The sequence below is a fragment of the Antechinus flavipes genome, chromosome 4, assembly GCF_016432865.1.
Source record: "Antechinus flavipes isolate AdamAnt ecotype Samford, QLD, Australia chromosome 4, AdamAnt_v2, whole genome shotgun sequence".
NCBI classification, from domain to species: domain Eukaryota; kingdom Metazoa; phylum Chordata; class Mammalia; order Dasyuromorphia; family Dasyuridae; genus Antechinus; species Antechinus flavipes.
In genome coordinates this window covers 283,444,680-283,459,427 of record NC_067401.1, presented here as the reverse complement: position 1 = coordinate 283,459,427, position 14,748 = coordinate 283,444,680, and the positions used below count along the sequence as shown (strand labels likewise).

Sequence of the window (14,748 nt, the reverse complement as noted above, 5' to 3'; positions counted from 1 at the left end):
CAACAAATACCCCCTTCTTTTGGTGATTTCACTATTTTCAACGTAAAAAAAATTAGATTTTTCCCTATATAAAAGACCCCGATTTTAATAATAGTTTTCACATTTATAGAGCACTTTTTAATGCAACCACTTTGTGAAATTGGTGGTACACTACCTCAGTGGAATTCTAGGTCTTACATGTTTTTCCACTATACCATGCTGCCTCTTCTGTAACACATTAAGTCAATCTCTGCATTAACTGACTACTAAACTAGACTTTTATCTCAATTGATCATTTTCTTCTCTCCAAGAAATGTAGTATGTGCATTCAATAATTACTGATTTATTTATCACTTAAACGTTTGCAAATATATCTATCTTTCTGATAGCTTGTCTCCTCCTGGATGTATTATAGTTGGTCTTATGTCTTTCATGTATCACAGGAAAATGGCTTTGACTGAAAAATATAGTTCTTCTATGTATCAATTAGCATTTAACCCCTTCTTAAAACTATCTCTAAAAGTCTTCTTTTGGTAAGCTAATTATGAAAGTGATTAGGTTTTAAAGAGATAAGCACATCTGATATCTTTATTTTATTTCTGATTAGCCATTTTATATGTAAACATCTTTAATTATCATTTGGGCAAGCTTCTCTCTTAAAGTGAAACCTCTCAGGTTGTTTGGTTGGTTGTTCTCCTTCATGTTCATTTTATCATTTTATAAGTAAACATCTTTATAATTAATTATTTCCTTATAGCCAAAAAAAAAAAAAAAAGTTTTATAGATCTTCAAACCTTTTTTTTTCTTTAGGTTTTTCTCCCCCTTCCAACTGCTAGTGATTTAAATTTTATTTAGCTGAATTTTGCAAAGGACTACCCTTCATCTCAGAATTTAGGAACTCAGCTAGGAATTTCCCCTCAGATAAGTGCTCAATCCCTCTTAATCCAAGAAATGATTAACTGTTTGGACACATGACACCCATTTCTCTTTTTCCTCAGAAAGGGAAGTAGGTTGTCCTGCAACAAACATGGGGGAGGAAGGGAATTTTTTTCTTAGTCATTGCCAGTAAGATTCTTGCCAGAGTTCTCCTTTATAGGCTGATTCTTCACCTGGAAAATGGTCATCTACCTGAGAGCAAGTATGGCTTCAGAAAGGGATGAGGAACAATCAATATGGTTTTTGCTGAACTTCCAGGAATAGATCGGAGGCCTGTACAAAATGTTCGTAGATCTGACCAAGGCCTTTGATACTGCAAAATTTGGTTGCTCAGATAAATTTGTTAGTATTTTATGTCAGTTCCATGATGGCATATTTGTATAGGTTCTGCATAATGGACAATTTTCTCTCTCTCTTTTTTTTTTTAATAACTTTTTATTGACAGAGCCCATGCCTGGGTAATTTTTTACAACATTATCCCTTGCACTCACTTCTGTTCCAATTTTTCCCCTCCCTCCCTTCACCCCCTCCCCCAGATGGCAAGCAGTCCTATACATGTTAAATAGGTTATAGTATATCCTAAATGCAATATATGTTTGCAGAACTGAACAGTTCTCTTGTTGCACAGGAAGAATTGGATTCAGAAGGTAAAAATAACCCAGGAAGAAAAACAAAAATGCAAGCAGTTTACATTCATTTCCCCAGTGTTCTTTCTTTGGGTGTAGCTGCTTCTGTCCATCCTTGATCAATTGAAACTGAATTAGCTCTCTTTATCAAAGAGATCCACTTCCATCAGACTACATCCTCATATAGTATCATTGTTGAGGTATATAATGATCTCCTGGTTCTGCTCATTTCACTTAGCATCAGTTCATGTAAGTCTCGCCAGTCCTCTCTGTATTCATCCTGCTGGTCATTTCTTACAGAACAATAATATTCCATAACGTTCATATACCACAATTTACTCAACCATTCTCCAATTGATGGGCATCCACATAATGGACAATTCTTTTGCACTTTCCTAGTCACCAGTGGAGTGAGCTCGGGCTTTATGCTTTCTCCCATGTTTTTCAGAATGATGTTTTCAGAGATGTTGTCAGATGCTTTTAACAAGGAACAAAAATGGCTTTATGATCACCTACCATACTGATTCAACTTGAATTATTCAACTTGAAAAACTGCAAGCCAAGACTAAAGTAGAGAGAGAGTTAGTGGGTGACTTTTTTTGTTTGTAGATGATTGTGCATTCATTGTGCACGCTAAGACTGAAATGCAATAGAATACAGAGGGATTCTTTGTTTGTGCTAATTTTGGCCTGACAACACCAAGGTAATAGAAGTTCTCTAATTAGCTAACCTCATACCACTCATAGCTGGAGCCATCAGTTATAGCAAATAAAGAAATTTCAAATGCTGTCAGAAGTTCACTTATCTTGGCAGTATACTTTCTAGGGATGTATACATAGACGATGTGGTTGACAAACACATTGCCACCACTAGCTCAGTATTTGAGAGACTCTGAAGAAAAGTGTGAGAGAAAAGATGTATTAGGCTGCCTACAAAACTGAAGGTCTACAAAGCCATTGTGCTGACCTTATTGTTATATTCCTCTGAAACCTGGACATACCAGCACTATGTCAGGAAAGTGAATTGATTCCATTTGAATTGCCTTAGGATCACCTGACAAGGTGTATAGGAAACAGAGGCCCTTTCTTGAGCTGAATTTGCCAAACATTCAGACTGTTCTGTAAAGTTACAACTATGAACTGAACATGTCATTTGAATATCAAATGAACATTTGGCCAAAAGACTTATTTTGTGGAGAACTTATATGGAAGTCAGAAGCAATGATACAAGGATACTATCAGTATCTCTGAAGAACTTTGGAATCAGTTGTGAGACATGGGAGACACTGGTGCAGGATCGTTCAGCCTGGCATACTTGCATCAAAAAATGCATTGTGCTCTATGATTAAAGCAAAATTGAAGCATTTCAAAAGAAACCTGAGCTGCATAAATTTAGAGATATCTCCACTCAAAAACGTTCATATGGTCTATTTGTTCCCAACCTGTGGTAGAGACTTCCAAGATCTTATTGGTCTGATCAGCCACAGTTGGATACATTCTACCTTGATGTCATTTTAATACTCTTTGAGCATGAAGGACAACTAACCAAGGACAAGAGAAGCTTGCCCAAATGCAGTGTAAATGAAAATATTTACCTTTAGCTTAAACTTTAATCTAAAAAAGTTTTAGGTTTTTTTTTTTTTTTTTGTAATCTATAAAGCTTCTAGGTTTATCATTTTAATGGGGGCAGGGAGGATTATTCAGCCAAGTAGTCACCGTTAGGGTTGAAGTATCAATATAACAGGACCCCAGAAAGGAATAGTAGAGGTGTTGAATGAATGGAGAGAGGTAAAGGTAAGTAATTGAGAAGTAAGGCCAGTTAATTCTTTCCCATCATACAGTTAAAGTACTCCCTGACTGCAGATTTATAAACTAAATTTTGGAAAAGGGAATTAGTTTTGGGAATGGAGCAATCTTTCTAGAGAAGATATTCCCTATTGTCTTCCTTTTCCTTTCCCTCTTTATTCATATAAGGCTACTTTTATTTGAAAACAAACTGAAGTAATTAGTAATCATATTAATGCTAATTTTCATCTAAGGATGGTGAAAAATATAAATCTGCCCTTTACATAAGAATACTTAAAAGATCATTTTTAATTAATTTGGTTTTTCATTTTTAAAATCATTTTGGACAAAGTTTGCATGTCCTATCTAAAGAAAATTTCTGTCTCCCACTTTTCTCTTAAACCACTTTCTTTACCCCTTCTTTCTCTTACTTAGTACCTCTTTTTTTCTTAATAAAGCTCTTTAGAAAAATGAGAAAATCCTCTCAATCCTTTAAAAAAAAATCAAAAAGTTTAAAACATAAAGGGGTAGAAATTTTAGACATTTTGATTCTCTTAAGTATGACAACAGTAGTTGATTGTTTTGTTACTCAGTTTTTGTTATTCCCTGCCCTAAGATGTGGTTCAGAAAATAGATGTTCCTAATTCATGAAATACTTTTTCTGTAATTTGTAGTATAATGCCATGAATTGCATCGAATGCAGTGAATATCTAGTACATTTTTCATTCTGTTATTATTTAAGGCAATATGATCACTGTCTTCCACTATTTGAAGTGTCATGGAGCAGAATGATAAAACTTGTTATTTCTGTCCCAGGAAGATTATAAAGAAGCAGGTTTTGGCATTGGAGAGTGGAGAATAACTTCTAATATTTCAAGCTGCTCTCAAAGAGAATGGTTTATGCCTGCAGGGTTGGGAAAAGGTGGAAAAGCTCTAATAAGCACAGAATTAGAAATTTTTTAAGTTGCTTAACAATTTGAGAGTTTGGTCGATAGATGCCTCTCAGTGATTACAGACAAATTGCTGCTCTGTTATTAAGTTGCATTTGGATGTTGGGGTTGATTGATTGACTTTTCTGTTTGCTTTTAATTCGGCTTTTTAGTTTTTTAACCAGCAGGGGGTGCCCCGGTATTGCATTTTATTAGGTTATATTCCTAGGTTTGGAATGACCTATCTTCCCTCTCAATAAGTTTTTAGTGAATTTTTTGAAAATGTTTATATCATTTATTTACGCTTACTTCTGAGAAGTCAACCTTAGTAAAAATAACCTGACGAATAAGTATTGGGTATTTTAGGCCATAAAGCAAAAAATATCATAAAGGACTTTTTTCGTTATTTAAAAACATGCTTCCTAGCAGAAAATAGACTTTTCATCTCATTCCTCTTATCACAGTGGAATAATTGAAAGATAATTTTTATTTATGTCAGAAAGACCTCTTAGTACATATATAAAAATGAAAAATGTTTGATTGCTTAAAGAAAATGATAATAATAGCTAGCATTTACTCAGTGTTTTGAGATGCACATATTCCTTTAAAATATCTTCTTTTATCCTTACAACAACTCTGAGAAGTAGATGTTGTTATTTATATGCATTTTACACATGAAAAAAACTGAGGCAGAAACTCAAATGACTTGCTCATGGCTATGTAGCTAATGTCTGAGACCAGTTTTCAAACTGCAGCTTTCCTATCTCCAATCCTATGGTAGATGTGAAGTTTAGACAAGCTTATTCTTGTTCTTATGAAACTGTGTTCTCTAATAGATATATATTGTTAGTAGAGAGAAAGGTAAGGATATGAGAGATATTGTAGTGACAGAATATGTAGTATTGGAATGTATATAATGGAGGGATGTAAAGGCAATGTTGACACCTAGGTGATAAATCTGGTGCATTGAATGGATTATTGTTCCCTTGGTATAGTTGAAATTACAAAGAAAAGTGGGTTTAAGGAGAGAGTGTATTTTTTTTACTTGTTTTTGCTAACATATTGGACATTTTGAATTTGGGTTGTAGGTGGCAAATGTCCAGCAAGCATTTTCTTTTATTTGGCAATTCAGACTTGACTTCAGGAGGGAACTGTAGATTTGCAAATACATTACTATCATTCAGTCAATAAATGATTTTTAGGTGCTGAGCACTAGGAATACAAAAAGAAACAATACAAGCCAGTAGATCTAAAAGGAATACAAAAAGGCAGAGGAAGATAATCAGTTCTGTTTGGGGCATATTGAATCTCCTATCTTGATATAAAATGTCTATTGCCTACAATTCAAGATAATCTGAGAAGCAGTTGGAGATACAAAGCTGGAGATCAGCAAAGAGGTTAGGGTTGGATAGGTAGATTTGTGAATGATAATTAAATCCATGGGCACTGATGAGATCACGAACATGATAGATGGATAGACAGAGAGGCCTTAGGAGGTTAGAGCAGGATAGGTAGATTTGTGGATCATCAACATAGAGATAGTAATTAATTAAATCTATGGAAGAAGATGTGATCACCAAGTGAAATAGTAAGAGGGAAAAGAAATGTCTGCAGTTAAAGGGTATGTGACTGGATGAAAAACCAGTGATGGAGACTGAGAAGGAGCAGATAAGTAGGAGAACCAGGAGAGAGTGGTATACTCCCAGAAGAGATTTATCAAGAAGAGGATAATCAACAGTGCAAGATTGAGGATTGAGAAAAGGCTTTTGGGTTTGATAATCATTAGTAATTTTAGAGATTGTTTCAGTGGAATGATGAGATTGGAATACAGATTTTAAGGGGTTAAGAAGATAGTGAGAGGAGAGAAAGTGAAAGCACCTTGTCATCAGCCTTTTCAAGGAGTTTAGCCACAAGGGAAAAAGAGATATAGGATAATTAGCAGGCCTGGAAGCATCAAATGAAGAGGGGTTTTTTTTTTGTTTGTTTAATGTGTGTGTGTGTGTGTGTGTGTGTGTGTGTGTGTGTGTGTGTGTATAAAAGCTATAATAAAAAAGTATATATATGTACATATATGTATTTTTTATTTACAAGTTATATGCATGGGTAATTTTACAGCATTGACAATTGCCATACCTTTTGTTCCAATTTTTCCCTCCTTCCCCCCATCCCCTCCCCCAGATGGCAGGTAGAGCAATACATGTTAAATATCTTAAAGTATATGTTAAATACAATATGTGTATACATATCCATACAGTTATTTTGCTGCACAAGACGAATCGGACTTAGAAATAAAGTACGATTAACCTGTGAAGGAAATAAAAAATGCAGGCAGACAGAAACAGAGGGATTGGAAATGCTATGTAGTAGTTCTCATTCATTTCCCAGAGTTCTTTCACTGGATGTAGCTGGTTGTATTCATTATTGAACAAATGGAACTGATTTGGTTCATCTCATTGTTGAAGAGGGCCACGTCCATCAGAATTGATCATCATCTAGTATTGTTGTTGACGTATATGATGATCTCCTGGTCCTACTCATTTCACTGAACATCAGTTCATGTAAGTCTCTCCAAGCCTCTCTGTATTCATCCTGCTGGTCATTTCTTACAGAACAATAATATTCCATAACATTCATAAACCACAATGTATTCAGCCATTGCTCCAATTGATGAGTATCCACCCAGTTTCCAGTTTCTAGCCACTACAAAGAGGGCTGCCACAAACATTTTGGCACATACAGGTCCCTTTCCCTCCTTTAAGATCTCTTTGGGGTATAAGCCCAGTAGTAACACTGCTGTATCAAAGGGTATGCACAGTTTGATAACTTTTTGAGGATAGTTCCAAATTGCTCTCCAGAATGGCTAGATGTATTCACAGTTCTACCAACAATGTATCAGTCTCCCAGTTTTCCCACATCCCCTCCAACATTCCGCATTATCTTTTCCTGTCATCCTAGCCAATCTAACAGGTGTGTAGTGGTATCTCAGAGTTGTCTTAATTTGCATTTCTCTGATTAATAATGACGTGGAGCATCTTTTCATATGGCTAGAAATAGTTTCAATTTCTTCATCTGAGAATTGTCTGTTCATATCCTTTGACTATTTATCAATTGGAGAATGGCTTGATTTCTTGTAAATTACAGTCAATTCTTTATATATTTTGGAAATGAGGCCTTTATCAGAACCTTTGACTGTGAAAATGTTTTCCCAGTTTATTATTTTCCTTCTAATCTTGTCTGCATTAGTTTTGTTTGTACAAAAGCTTTTCAATTTGATATAATCAAAATTTTCTATTTTGTGATCAATAATGATCTCTAGTTCTTCTTTGATCACAGATTCCTTCCTCCTTCACAGGTCTGAGAGGTAAACTATCCTATGTTCTTCTTATTTATTTATAATCTCATTCTTTATGTCTAAATCAGGGACCCATTTTTATCTTATCTTGGTTTATGGTGTTAAGTGTGGATCCATGCCTAGTTTCTACCATACTAATTTCCAATTTTCCCAGCAATTTTTGTCAAACAGGGAATTCTTATCCCGAAAGCTGGGGTCTTTGGGTTTGTCAAACACTAGATTATTAAAGTTATTGACTATTTTGTCCTGTGAACCTCACCTATTCCAGTGATCAACTGTCTATTTCTTAGCCAATACCAAATGATTTTGGTAATTGCTGCTTTATTATTTAGTTTTATTTAGTTTTTTTTTTATTTAGTTTTAGATCTGGTACAGCTAGGCCACCTTCATTTGTTTTTTTTTTTAATTAGTTCCCTTGAAAGTCTTGACCTTTTGTTCTTCCAGAATTTTGTTGTTATTTTTTTTCTAGATCATTAAAATATTTTTGGGGGAGTCTGATTGATATAGCACTAGTTTAGGTAGTATTGTCATCTTTATTATATTTGCTTGACCTATCCAAGAGCACTTAATATTTTTCCAATTGGTTAGATCTGACTTTATTTGTTTGGAAAGTGTTTTGTAGTTTTGCTTATATAGTTCCTGACTTTCCCTTGGAATGCATATAGATTTCCAAATATTTTATACTATCGGCAGTTATTTTAAATGGAATTTCTTTTTGTATCTCTTATTGTTGGATTTTGTTAGTGATATATAAGAATGCTGATGATTTATGTGGGTTTATTTTGTATCCTGCAACTTTGCTAAAGGTGTGGATTCAAATGAAGTTTTTTGAAGACGAGAAAGACATGAACATGTTTACAAGCAATGATGAAGGTTCCAGTAGTTAAAGATTGAGAATAAGTGATGGAGTAGGGCTAATAGAGGAAGCAATCTAGAGGAGAGGGGATAGAAAAGGATTATTCAGGTGGGATAAATGACGGAGAATATAGTGATACAAGGCATATGATTGATGTGAAATGAGGAAGAGGAGAGAAGTTTCTACTCCTACTTCTTTTCTACTTCGGAGTAAAAGTATTTTTTAATTTTTCTTTTCTGTAGAAAGTTCTTAATTAAAAGTGTGAAGGAAGGGAGAGCCATAAGACATTTGATAGACTATGGAAAGGTTGTGGAGAGTTGGATAATGAGTTGATTACATGGACTAAGATTGCCTAGTAGCCAGTAAATAAGTAGTAAACAGAACAGTTGTGTGATTTTCATCACTTTTGTTCATTGGTGTATAGAAGCAAAGGCAAAAAAAGTTGTGTCTGAGCAAAGTGTGGCAGCTAGGTGGCACAGTGAATAGAGTTGCCAGACCTGTAGTCTGAAAAACTCATTTTCAAATCCAGTCTCAGATGCTTCATTAGATAGGTGATAGGGAAGTTTCTTAACCTTGTTTGCCTCAGTTTCCTCATTTATAAAGTGAGCCAGAGAAGGAAATGGCAAACCACTGCCAAGAAAATCCAAAACAGGATAACAAAGAGTTGAATATGACTAAAAAATGACTGAAAGACAACTGGAGCAAAGGCAATGAATGATAGGAGTGATGTAGGCCCGAGGCTTCGTAGGACTGCCTTGCTTATCCATGTTTCCTTCAGAGCATCTTTCTCTTCTCTTCTTTGCATTATAAAAAGTGTTAAAATGGCCTTGTTGTGTTTGACATCACTATTATTATCTTCCTGGCTTGCTGCTTCTACATTTCCCTTCATTTCTCTTTTCAGACCCTCAAAATAGAATCATCCCATATTCCAGGGACCTTGGTTTTTCTTATTTAACTTTCTTAATGTCCTTTGAAAACATTAAATTTCTCAAAGGGTCACATTTCTTTTCCCCTTATTTCAGAATTACATAATCATGTAGCAATTTCCAATGCTTAAAATTAATTTGCCTTTCTAGATTTATCTGGATTCTTGTGCTTATACTTACAAATTCTTACTCACCGCTGTTAATTTCTTCAGAATTGTTTAAAAGTCTATTGTGTGGTAGATCAGTAGAATAAGTTAGATACACATGACATAATAATCATTGATTATAGTAATCTATTATTTGATAAACCCAAAGACTCTAACTTCTGGGATAAGAATTCACTGTATGAATGATATTTATAAGCAAATTAGGAGAGCAAAGGATAGTTTACCCATCAGATCTTTGAAGAAGGGAGGAATTTATAGCCAAAAAAAGACTAGAGAATGTTATAAAAAGCAAAATGAATAATTTTGATTACTATAAATTAAAAAAGTTTTGCACAAACAAAACTGATGCAACCTTGGAAGGGAAGTAGAAAGCTGGAAAAAAAAAATTATAATCAGTGTTTCTCATAAAGGCTTTATTTCTAAAATACATAGAAAATTGGCTCAAATTTATAAAAATATAACACATTTTCAAAAGATATGAAGACAATTCAGATGAAGAAATTAAAATCATCTATAGTCACATGAAAAAAAATGCTCTGAATCACTAATGCAAATTAAAACAGCTCTGCTTCTTATACCTATCAAATTGGCTAAGATGACAGAAGAAGGTAATAATAATGTTGGAGGGAGTGTGGGAAAACTGGGAAACTAATGCCTTGTTGGTGGAGTTGTGAACTGATTCAACCATTCTGGAGAGCAGTTTGGTATTCTGTCCAAAGAGCTATCAAACTATGCATACCCTTTGGCCCAGCAGTGCTATTACTAGATGTGTACTTCAAAGAAAACATAAAAGAGGGGAAAAGACCCATGTGTGCAAAATATTTGTATACCCTTTTTGTGGTAGCAAGTAATTGGAAAATCAGTAGATGCCCATTATTTGAGGAATGGCTGAATAAGATGCTGCTGCTGCTAGTTTTCAGGTGTGGTTTCTTGAAATGACAATGCCCAGGCTATATAATAATATATCTTTTTTTTTTCCAATTGTGGTTTTTCAAGAAGTCCAATTATTCTTAAATTCTCTTTGACCTTTTTATTATTATTATTATAGCTTTTTATTTACAAGATAGATGCATGGGTAATTTTTCAGCATTGACAATTGCAAAACCTTTTGTTCCACTTTTCCCCTCCTTCCCTCCACCCTTTCCCCCAGATGGCTGGTTGATCAATACATGTTAAATATGTTGAAGTATAAGTTAAATACAATATATGTATACATGTCCAAACAGTTATTTTGCTATAAAAAAAGAATCGGACTTTGAAATAGTATACAATTAGCCTTTGAAGGAAATCAAAAATGCAGGTGGACAAAAATAGAGGGATTGGGAATTCTATGTAGTGGTTCATAGTCATCTCCCAGAGATCTTTCTCTGCATATAGCTGGTTCAGTTCATTACTGCTCCATTGGAACTGATTTGGTTCATCTCATTGTTGAAGATGTCCACGTCCATCAGAATTGATCGTCATATAGTATTGTTGTTGAAGTATATAGTGATCTCCTGGTTCTGCTCATTTCACTCAGCATCAGTTCGTGTAAGTCTCTCCAGGCCTTTCTGAAATCATCCTGCTGGTCATTTCTTACAGAACAATAATATTCCATAATATTCATATACCACAATTCAGCCATTCTCCAATTGATGGGCATCCTTTCATTTTTCAGTTTCTAGCCACTACAAACAGGGCTGCCACAAACATTCTTGCACATACAGGTCCCTTTCCCTTCTTTAGTATCTCTTTGGGATATAAGCCCAGTAGTAACACTGCTGGATCAAAGGGTACGCATAGTTTGATAACTTTTTGAGCATAGTTCCAAATTGCTCTCCAGAATGGTTGGATGTGTTCACAATCCACCAACAATGTATCAGTGTCCCAGTTTTCCCACATCCCCTCCAACATTCAGCATTATCTTTCCCTGTCATTCTAGCCAATCTGACAGGTGTGTAATAGTATCTCAGAGTTGTCTTAATTTGCATTTCTCTGATTAATAATGACTTGGAGCATCTTTTTATATGGCTAGAAATAGTTTCAGTTTCTTTGAGAATTGTCTGTTCATATCCTTTGACCATTTATCAATTGGAGAATGGCTTGATTTCTTATAAATTAAGAGTCTTTGACCTATTTTTGAGGTCAGTTTTTTTTAGTGTAAAATATCTTAAAATTTACTAATTTTTCAGTCTTTTGAATTTATCATATTTTTCTCTCTTACATAATCTTTGGCTTCTCTTTGGTTTTTTATAAGTTTCTGGTATTACATTTCTTGGATAAATTTTTCAACACTTATCTTTGTAAGAGTTTGAGTTCAAAATTTTTGTCTTTTCCCTCTTCCTCAAGACAACAAGCGATCTGATATAGGTCATACATACATAATCATATTAAACATATTTCCGCACTAGACATGTTGTGAAAGAAGAATCAGAACAGAAGGGGAAAATCACAAGAAGAAAAAAAAAACAACCAAAATAGTTAAAATAGCTTACTTTAATCTGCATTTAAATTCCATTAGTTATTTCTCTGAATATGGATAGCATTGTCCGTCATGAGCCTTTTAGAATTATCTTCGATCAATGTATTGCTGAGAAGAAGAGTCTATCAAAGTTGATCATTGCACAGTATTGCTATTACTATGTACAATGTTCTAGTGCTACTTACTTCACTCAGTATCAGTTTGTGAAAGTGTTTTCAGGTTTTTTTGAAATCTGCCTAGTTATCATTTCTTATATAACAGCAGTATTCCATTATATTCATATACCACAACTTAATCAGCTAATGCCCAATTGATGGGTGTTCCCTCAATTTCCAATTCTTTGCCACCGTAAAAGAGCTGTTATAGACATTTTTTATACGTATGAGTCCTTTTCCCTTTTTTATGGGATACAGACCTAGTCGTCATATTGCTGAATTAAGGGGTATTGTATTACTTTTAAGGATATGGAAAAGCTTTTTGGTAATATTATTGAAGAACTCATGATGATGATGATGACTTCATGAAATTCTTGGTAGAAGAGGCATTTAAGATAGCAAATTGGAAATTCCCAAAAGAGGTATTGTGGGTGAGTAGAAAGGACAGGGTGTTTGGAGTCAGAATAATGATAGAAAAGTAGAGAAAGTCTTTAATAAGCACTTAGTTTGTACCAGTCACTGTGCCAAGCTCTGATTATACAAATACAAAGACAGATAGTCCCTGACCTCAAGGAACTTGCATTTAAATAGAAGATATAATAAAGTTGAAAAGGAGTTGGGGAAAGGTACAGAAATAATGTGGAAAGTCATGGGCTGAGCTGGATTTGAACTATGCATGACCAGTTTGGATGCTTCCTCAAAAATTCACATCCTTGGGAGGAAATTACCAATTGAAAATATCTGGAGTTAAATCCTACCTCTACAGTTTGTACCTGTGTGATTTTAGTCCAGTCACTTAATTTTTCAACATCTTAGTTTTCTCATCTATAAAGTGAGGGAGTTCCGTTAAATTAGAAGTGTTTAATCTGGTATCTGTGAACTTTTAATTTAATAATTTGATAACTGTATACTAGTAGAATTTTTCCTTTTTTTGAGTCTGCATATTTTGTTTATTTAAAGACATTATTTTGAGAAGAGGCCTATGGGTTTCATCAACCAAAAATGGTACATGTTAAAAAAAAAAAAGTTAGGAACTCCTAAGCTGGATGATATTTAAGATTCTTTCTTGACCTAAATTCCATAAATTTTTTTGCAGTCAGGTATGTGTAGGTTTATATATTTTTCAGTGGAACTTAGCTAGAATAATTTTAGAAAAACTCAGAATCTTGGCTAACAGATGATTTTTTTTAGCTATAGTAACACATAGAGACCAAAGTTATATGGAAGAGAGTGCCAATGCCTATAAAATTGCAACTTTTTGAATCTTAGTCATTTTTGTCACTAAGCTTTTTAAAAAAAAAAAGTTCTTAAGTAATTAGCCACTACTATATTGAATAAATGAATGAGCATTTGTGCTTATCTACTCCAGATCTTGAGCTAATGATTCAGTATAAAAAACAAAATAAGAGACAGGAACTTTTAATTTTAATTATTACACATTTAAATGAGGTTTTGATTTCCTAACATTCAGTGGTTATACTAACATTTGTTACTAATTTAGAATTAAATGCTTATTAAAATTGTATGTATGTAAACTCAGGCGTTTAATTGTATACTACTAATATTATAGTAATTGTAGCATATTTAATAAAGGTACACATAAGAGTTCAAACAGCTTTATGAAAGATATCTTTAATATAATCTGTACATTATGCATAGTGAGACTTCAGAGGGGAATCAAATGGAAGAAGAAAAAAACTACTTATGACTGAAAATTGTACCATGTTAGCCTAGGCATGCAAACTAAATAAAATTTTGCTTTCATGTGATTTGTGACTGAACTTCTCTAAATTTTTGCTGTACAATCATGTGCTGGAAATTTATTTTTATTTGTTGCTATAATTGTAAATATTCACTTTTACCTTAAAATGCCTTCTTTCACTTTTAGGCATTATCCAATTGGTTTGCTGTTTGATCTTCTTGCATCAAATACAGCTCTTCCTTGGAACATCACAGTACATTTTAAGGTACAGTTTAAATAGCATTTCCCATTTCTGATTTCAGATTGAGTGAGTGAGTATTAAGAGTGGAATTAAAAAATAAAATTTTTAGTTTTTCATCCTTCTGGCATTATTTGGTGGACCTTTTTATACTATCTTCTGAACTCTTAAAGTTGTTTAAATATTTATTAATATTAAGGAAGATATTTATGGTTAGAAGTAATTTTTTGAGAGTTTTTTAAAGCTTCAAGTACAGTGTCATCAAATTCTAGCCAATGCTTTGGTTCATTGACCTAAGGGAAAGAGAGGCCAGCATAAGTTGAATCAGAACGAAAACAGTTTTGAAAAGTATTTTCCTCCTGGAACTTACTTTTTAAAAATACCCCATGACTGAAGTTTTGGGGGTCACCATATTTCTCCTAACATTCCTTAAGGCAATAAATAGATAGCATTTTTTAGACCATACCTCTCACTTACCCATTCAAGGGACGGTCTGTATACATTCTCTTCCTTTCTTCATTTCCCCCTTCCACATGGAAGTCCTGTCTTTAAGTAACGGACACTATTTCAGCTGCACTCCCAACAAAGCTGTCACCTAACATGCAGGAGAACACATGATCATGCTGCAGTCTGGTGG

At 34.1% G+C, this 14,748-nt stretch overlaps 1 protein-coding gene across 3 annotated transcripts in view; it reads left to right on the top strand.

Annotated features, from left to right (window-relative positions):
- The window catches only part of ATG5 (autophagy related 5), a 134,860-nt gene that overhangs the window by 16,345 nt on the left and 103,767 nt on the right, over window positions 1-14,748 (top strand). For all 3 annotated transcript variants that reach the window (XM_051997469.1, XM_051997472.1, XM_051997470.1), the window contains one exon: window positions 14,060-14,138. In XM_051997469.1, the coding sequence (XP_051853429.1) occupies window positions 14,060-14,138 (79 nt within the window). The remainder of the gene's footprint in view (window positions 1-14,059; window positions 14,139-14,748) is intronic.